This window comes from Patella vulgata, chromosome 3 (genome assembly GCF_932274485.2).
Source record: "Patella vulgata chromosome 3, xgPatVulg1.2, whole genome shotgun sequence".
Taxonomy (NCBI): Eukaryota; Metazoa; Mollusca; class Gastropoda; family Patellidae; genus Patella; species Patella vulgata.
In genome coordinates this window covers 63,342,385-63,351,094 of record NC_065881.2, presented here as the reverse complement: position 1 = coordinate 63,351,094, position 8,710 = coordinate 63,342,385, and the positions used below count along the sequence as shown (strand labels likewise).

General features: G+C 35.4%; 1 protein-coding gene across 1 annotated transcript; it reads right to left on the bottom strand.

Moving 5' to 3' along the window:
- Nucleotides 1–1,617: 1,617 nt before the first annotated feature.
- Nucleotides 1,618–7,935, bottom strand: LOC126816018 (secretory immunoglobulin A-binding protein EsiB). The gene is made up of 5 exons (XM_050542148.2): nt 7,694–7,935; nt 6,443–6,584; nt 4,369–4,414; nt 3,822–3,908; nt 1,618–3,578 (listed from the first exon to the last, which is right to left on the bottom strand). Exons 1-5 carry the CDS (start codon nt 7,850–7,852, stop codon nt 3,482–3,484), a joined length of 531 nt encoding a protein of 176 aa, XP_050398105.1. The 5' UTR covers nt 7,853–7,935; the 3' UTR covers nt 1,618–3,481.
- Between the last annotated feature and the right edge of the window lie 775 nt (nt 7,936–8,710).

Below are 8,710 nucleotides of genomic sequence, written 5' to 3'. Positions count from 1 at the left end.
TTATTGTCTGGTCTTAGTCTAGCTATGCCTCTCCAGAATCAGAAATTCAGGGTTAAAAATATGACCCGCTTTGCAAATTTGGATAATATATCCTTCACACCATGGGTTCCATTGGCCGTATGCTGGTCGGGACCGAGGGCTATGGAAAATGACCGTAACTAGATGTGACCCATCAGTCATTTTGCATGCCGGAATAAATAGCTTTTTTTTTTCAAAACCCAATTTTCAAACATGGCTACGATTGACCTCCACTATAAACTTGTACGGCCAGTGCAGAATAATTCGCACGTATAGAAGCCACATAATCTCATGATTGGTGTTATAAAAATGAAATGAACTGAAATGGGGTTTAACGTCCTACTGTTCCTGCTCCTATGCTGGGCTAATGAAGATGGGCATACGCCATACAGTGTGCTATGAGGGAAATTTTGCCTGGGTGGCGGCACTATCGCCTACTCTTATACGAATTCCAACTGCCAAGGGATCTTTTACGTGCATTCCAATGTATACACGGGACCTTGGTTTTTCGTCTCATCCGAAGGACTAGACAGCTGTCCTTGTCAGGCCCTCTCCTGCATCACTGACAAGGGGGAACCACGTCGGAAAATCAGGATGAACTTTCTCGGCCAATGCAGGGATCGAACACCCGACCTCCAGACTAGCGAGCCAGCGTCTTACCCACTTAGCCACGTGATCCCCCTGGTGTTGTATACAAAGTCGTCAACAGATTATACTTAGTATTGTTTTGATAATTAATGATAATTTTAGATATCTTTCAGGAGAAAATAGCAAGTTAAATAGCCTATGTAGGCAATCAAAGCAGTTAGACCAGTTTTATCCTTTTGGATCGTTTGTTAATAGACAACCTAGTTTTTCCATGATCTGTGATTTTGATTTTTTTTTTTTTTTTTGTATTTTAACTACAGTCTTTTATATTCATGATAAATGGTGGATGTGTTTTGCGACACAAGTTTGTGGCTAAAACAGTACAAGTCTCTCTGCTACATATTCTACTATATGGCAGTCAAAAAGAACCGGCATAAAGTTTGATACTTGAAAACGATACAATAACACATGTTACATGTACAACTCAATGATTGTATTCCATGTGTGCTGTATTTTTCAAATCGAAGATCCGACTGACTTTAAATTTATACAGTGTTTAAGGTTAATGAGAAGAAGAGTCTTATGGATTAATGTTTAGACTGCCCAAATTATGGCCCTTGACTAATTTTAAATTTGCATTCTCATTGACCTAAAATGTATTCACAGTTGTTATTCTTACCTGCCGAGGAAGCATATGAATTTTCAACATTTTCCAATAATTGCCTCAAGATTTATTGCCCTTGACAAGTTTCAAACCTGTGTATATAATGATAACGTTATCATTCGAATGTATTTATACACCATATTTATGTTCACGAGATATTGCTCTTGATCACTTTTAAAAATCTTGTAAACCCAAATTTTTTTCTGATTGATTTGAAATTGATACACAGCACAATGTTTTTAGCTGATTACAGGTATTATGTTTTGTATAATAATTGTTAGCATCAAAAAGAACTAGAAGCCAATCAAATTTTAATTATTTCCTTTAATTCCATACAGGCATTATGTGAGAACTAATTTGCTTATTTTCAGGCCTTTGCACTGGCTTCAAATGTTATATGGCTGGCAAAACAGAAATGATGTCAAAATCATTCAAAATTAAAGGACTGACAATCGAGACTTTGTTTATTATTGTGGAAATGGTACTTTAAATAGTGGGTGCATAAAAACCAACACAACAAATTCATTCATTTAATTTATGTCAACAAAATAATTGTGTAAAGTAGATAATTTCAGCAGTATTTGATTAACTTGCAATAATGAAAACAACACAACACAACAGAACAGACGAAGTACATGAAAATTAACTATAACTGAAATGTAGATTACAGTAAATAGTTTTATATTCAGGATCATTCATATTCATTATATTAAAGATACATTATGGGAGATATTTATAGAGAGTTGGCCATTCTTGCTATAACAGTTCAAAAGTAGATGATGAAAGAAGAATATATTGAAAAATTCAGTCAAATTACTTTATTCTGAACATAGTTATAATCGTTGTAATATTTGCCTAGAAATGGTAGCAAAATGTGTCTTCACCTTCGCCGAACGTTTGATTGACAGGCGTTAACTCCACCTACATATCTCAATTATCAAGTAAAGTTTTCAATGGCATACGGAAACGCTTTACAGCGGCCTCGCTAAGTACACTCTATCATTTAGCCTCGATCTAACTGACGTATTTTCATCAGGTTACCCCTTATCTGATTTAATCAATTAGTGAAATCCTATTTAAATCCGAGCTGTAGCCGAGCCATGTTTAAATAGCTAATATTTCTTAAAGATGCTTTATGCAAGAGCTAAATCCACAGATTTAAACACAATTGGCAGTAAATAATTTGATTAAAAAATGGGTATAATTATTATTGTAGCAATGTTAGAAATGACAATTGAGACTACACTGTTCTTCAAATGGCCATAACTACTTTCAGAATGAAGTAACTTGACTGAAATTTTTAAATTTCCTTTTCCTTATCTATTTTTTTTAAAACTATTATAGTGAATACTATCATCTCTTTATCTAAATCTTACATAATGCATCTTTAAGGGCATTTATATAAATTAATATATAAGTCAAATTAAAACCAAGCAATATGGAGTGGCAAAAATATTGTATTATAAATTAAAAGAATAAACACATATCTTACTATGAAAATTTGGAATTTATATAAAGTATGGTGGCATTATAAATCTGTACTGAAACTTGGACGGAATTTATTGGAAATGGAATGCTAAATTTAACAACAAAAACATAACATACAGCAAATAAAACTATCATTTAGAATTATTGCCAAATGAAACTTCTACTACCGGTACATGGACGGAATAAGATGGAATCCTAATAGAGCAAGACCCCCTGTTTCAGAAAGTACATTAAGAATTCATACACATAAATCAGAAAGAATTGAATATTGGCTATTGTGCCTTTAAATGTATTAGTTTACACAGAAAATTGGAATGTTTGTTATGATCTTGGAAATTTAATCTGTAATAAATAATTGAAAGAATGAAATTCAAATGAATTGCTTGATTAATTATGCCATTACTACAGTAGAAACTACTGAATCTTTTATTAATACATTAAAATGTACCGTAAACTTACTTAAAGAGAAATGCAAAATTTTTCATGGATTTGAGTAGTTCATCTGCACGTCTATATGTATATATATAAAAATAAAATATGTGAATATATCTACACAATTTCATAACAGTAATAATTTCGTGAATATGAAATTTGCAATAATATACCAAAACAATTCGATTAAATATATGCATAATTCACAATTTGAAAAATACATGTGTATGGTAGGCTACATGTATATTCAATATTCTGTGTGTAGCATTACCCTGATTATTAATGTTTTTTTTAATCACATCCACCTTTTGTGCAAACATTATTCAAAACCTTGTGTGCTTCTACTACTCCTTTTGATGCAGCATGGGCAATTAACTTGTGAGCTTCCCTGGAAAACAAATTAATAATGAAAATAAAAGAATACTTTATTGTACTGGTATATGTTACTATATAATGTTAATGTAAATAAATATTGGATCTCTGACCATCATTTGCATTAAAAATCATTTTTGATAAATTTTTAGAAAGGAAACATAATTATTGGTCTTCAGGAGCACTGAGGCTTTAATCTTTATTTTCTGTGTTTTGTTGTGCAGTGATCCTAAATTATGTCAAATAAATATTAACTTACCCTTCTTTTACATCTGTTTTATAACCTTTCATATGACCAATAGCTAAATTAAATGCAGCATGGGGATGTCCTTGATCAGCTGCTTTCCTAAAATAATAATAATTGAATAATTTATATTAGATACTGAGTTTTAGACTTATTATACTGACAGTTTAAATAATTGTTGACAAAAATCTATTGTTTCATGAAAAGAAACCAGAATATCATATTGTAAGATACAAATAACTAAAAATAAAGTTTAAAATGAAATAAAATAGGGTTTAAAGTCCTACTCTTCTGCTCCAACTGGACTAATGAAGACGAGCATACACCATGCATTGTGAAAACAGGTAATTTTGCCTGGACACTGGCACTACAGCCTATTCTTATATCAAATTCCACAGGAACTCTATTTTCCCGTCCAGCACCACTGACAAGTTGGAACCACACGAGAAAATCCTGATGAACTTTCTTAGCCAACACCAGGATCAAACCCTGAACCTCCAGGTTAGCAAGCCAGCTTCTTACTCATTAATGTTTGACAAAAATGAGGAAAGTTTTTAAATACCTGAACCATTCCATTGCCTTGCCACCGTGTTTATCAACTCCTTTCCCTAAAACACACAATTAATTAAATTGTATCAAATAATATTTATCTAAATTCTATGAGTACAAATATCTGGAAAAACTAATATGTGAAAATTTACGAACAATCCTTCAATGACATATCGGTATTAAATTATTTTAAACTTATTCACAATCTATACTATTCAAAAAAAGTAGGGGATATTTGATTTTTAAGTGTTATTAAAGTCACCTAATGAAACTGACGAAGAAACAAATGACAAAATGAAATGAAGTTCACATTCATCGATTTATTCCAAATGATCGTTAGACTAAGTAAGGCACAGACTGACCATTATAAGGGTAAAATGATACCCGGGGTCAAACAGCAAAGTTACCACAGCATCTCAACCAAGTCAGTAACGGGTAAATCCTCCTCTGTTTGCCAAACAAGCATTGATCCGACGTGGCATACTCCTAATGAGACGTCTAAGGTCATTTTGGTCCAGATTGTCCCATTCCTGTTGCAACGCAGCAGCAAGTTCTTGGACATTGGCAGGACGTTGTTGACGTTGACGTAACCTCTGTCCAAGCATGTCCCAGACATGCTCGATGAGGGAGAGGTCGGGACTCAGAGCTGGCCAAGGTAATGTGGTGATGTTCTGTTGTTGGAGGTAACCTGTAACGATCCTGGTCCTGTGACATCTTGCGTTGTCATCCTGGAAGATGAAACGGCGGCCATGACGTCGTGCGAACGGCACAACATGGACTGCCAAGATGTTGTCCCGGTAGTACTGGCCTGTAACACGCCCTGCAACAACATGTAAAGCCGTTCTTCCAGCAACAGTGATGCCTCCCCACACCATAACAGAACCACCCCCAAATCGATCATGTCTGATGACGTTAACGTCTTGGAAGCGCTCGTTTCGACGACGCCACACCCTCCTACGTCTGTCCAAAAAATCAACAGTGAACCTTGACTCATCTGAAAACATCACATTGCTCCAGCGTCGATTATCCCAGTGTTGACGATCCCTACACCAACGACGTCTTGCCTGAATGTGATGATCTCTCAAACAAGGGATCACGCGAGGACGTCAGGCACGAAGGTGACCCCTATGCAGTCGATTCCGAATCGTCTGGCCACTCACTCTCACACCAGTGTCTGTTTGAAGACGAGCGCTGATCTGATTTGCTGTGAAGACACGATTTCTCAAGGCCAAGGTAAGGATAAATCGATCCTGGGCTTGAGCGTGGTCTGTCCTGTACAGATTGTGTATCACGGTATCTGGACCATAGCCTGCTTATGACAGACTGAGAAACATTCATCGTCCGCGCCACAACCGCCTGTGTTGTGCCGATCTGTAGCATGCCAAGGGCACGTAACCTTTCATTTTGGGTAAGCCGACACATATCAAAATTTGTTTTCTGGTCACTAAAACAATTAAACTGATGTTTCCACCCTGGAATTCAATGCCACAATGACTGTAACATTCAAAGTCAGAGTCTTGCAAATCTTGGGTTGGACCCCCATGATGATCCCAAGCATCACCTGCATTCCATGCGGTAGCTATTGGTGCGTTTGGGCGTCACATGTAACTGGAAATGTTTCTTCTGTTAGGTTCTATAGTGACTTTTTTCGTAGTCATTTGCATATTTTAGTATTATGCCCCCAAAATCAAATATCCCCTACTTTTTTTGAATAGCATATTAATTAATAAGCATTAAAACAAAAAAATGTTGACGTAAAATTATTTGCATTTATTGGACAATATGTAATTTTTCAAGACTTAATCCATGCTAAAAGGTACTCAGATTGATTATTTAACATTTAAGATATTCAAAATCAAAATATCAGATAATTTCCTGGAGAGAATTCAATCAGATTAAAAAGAGGCACATTAACTCAGTTTTTGGACTGATATTTCTTTTAGATACCGTTTTCAACTTTTACAATATTGTAGTTTCTAAGGTATTAAAGGATGAAAAAAAACCCTTTTATTTTGGTTTTATTTATACTGCATCCCTTACAACACACATCGCCACATCAAAATAAAGATAGAGAACAGTTTGCTTACCATGAAGATATCGCTGTCCTACTTGATGCTGTGCTTGAGGATAACCAAGATGAGCATAGGCATGAGTAATGTTGAAATGAAGATGATCAAAATAGAAATATGCATAAAATGCAAAAGCAATGGTGGCACAAAGCACAAATATCTGTAAAAATAAATATATGATGTTTTTATAATTATAGTGTATTTAATTATCTAAGTTTAAAAGGCATCATCGATCTTAACAAAACCCACAAGAAAATTAAAGTAATTAAGTTTGAATTACATACTGGTATTCAAAATAATAAAATCATCGAAAATCCAAGCTCTGACCTAGATAAAGCTATTTCTATGAGCATTCATTGAACCCTTTGAAAAAAAGTAAATTATTTATATTACTGGTAGTAGCCCAAAGTTGAAATCTTTGCAGATTTGGTTCAATTTGGCATATAATCCAAATTGAAGTTTTGAACATACTGGATGTACGTGAAATCACATCCAATCAAGTTTATTTTTACCAACTAGCAAAGACGCCTTTTCTTTATTTTTTAGTCCATGTGACCAAAACTATTGGCAAGACAAGAGGTAAATATTTTTCCTCTCTTATGTCGGGGAAAATTCTAAATATTGATTTCAGAGAAAGAGATCTTACAAAGACATATGTACTCGAACACATGGCTAATTATACCTGTCTATTGTATTATCCAGTAGGTGTATGTTAATGTAATTAATGTAATTGATTAATTAATTAACCACCTGTTTCACACCTGAACTCCAAATGTGCAAATGTGCATGCTATCCTCTTTTAAAATAAATATTCTTCAATTGTTGGAAAAGGAACAATACTTGAATTACTCAATTATTTAAACTTAAACTATCTAAAGCCAAAGGTCAATAATGGCTTTTATTTATGGGTTGTTTTTGTAGTTGTTTAAATATTTTACTCCAATTCAAGCATCATTTAAAAATTAATATAAAATCAATTGTAAAACTATAGAGCACTGCCAATTCCATTCGAAGCAATGCATCAGCATGCCCTGACTTGCCAGTATTCCGTTTCCTGTTAACTGACCTCGTACTGGCTCAAGAAATGTCTTTATAGTCGGTTAGTGCATGATTAATCATGAAAGGTGCCCGACCAAACCAAACCAATGCAATTTAGATCAAAGACATAAGAACACTTCACAATAATAATTATTAACTGTAACTCTATTTTAGTATTTAATTCTGTTAAATAAAAAATAAAGCACACAAGAATCTGTATTAATAACCCACCTCAATCGATCTAACATGAAAAGGGTCCCGCTTTTTTTTGCGCGCTAGATAAACCTTTCCACCATAAGGCAAATTCGGGTCCCATTCTGGGTCCAGTTCAGGTGTCCAGCGCTGTCTTAAACCTTCGCCCACACCACTGCCAATTCCACTACTAGCCATCTTCGTTGAAGCATTCGTTCCTATTCAATAACGAGATATTCTAAAACTGCTGGACAATCGAAGATATTGGCAATTCCTACGTAATACAGGCGATCAATGACGTATACGTCTTTGCATTCAGGTGTCTGAGCGCGCACGCCTTCATCGTTAATTGATGATGTTACCATGGAAATATTGGAGACGCGTGCCATATCGTGGAAGCCCGATACCTGTAAAATCGTTACCTGTAAATTGTGATACATGTAATTATATAGGCCTACATCAGCTCTATAATCACGGCTGAATTATTCAAATTATTGTGTTAAAAACACCAGTCTAATATAATAGTAAACTTGTGCAGGGGGATACTGCGCGCACCACACATATTATGATGTGACATAATAATAATAATAAAACAAATCTACGGACAAGACACAGTGCACAATACGCAGAAATCCCAAACAATTTATCAAACGTACATATCAGATTGTGAATGGATCCGGTTGCTAGCCGTTAGCGTCCACTGCGCTGTACAGTCCCGGGCCTATTGGTGGCTGATTAGTATCATGTCGTGGTGTCGCCCTTCATAAGGCGACAACCCGATATCACAACATTTTAACTCGACACTACGGCAACCCGACACCACGACATCGTAATGTCGTAGGCTATTGTCGGGTTGGGTTGTCGTGGTGTCGGGTACCGGCCATATTCCTCTCTATACTATGATTACTCTGATTCTAGTGTTGGTCAAGAAAATTCCCCGGGATTTTGCAGTGTGGTTTCTCCATGTCAGTAGTGCAGGATAGAGGGCCTGGCAAAGAACAGTGGCTAGTTTTGTAGATGGGACAAAAAAGCAAGCTCATGTGTACACATTGGCGT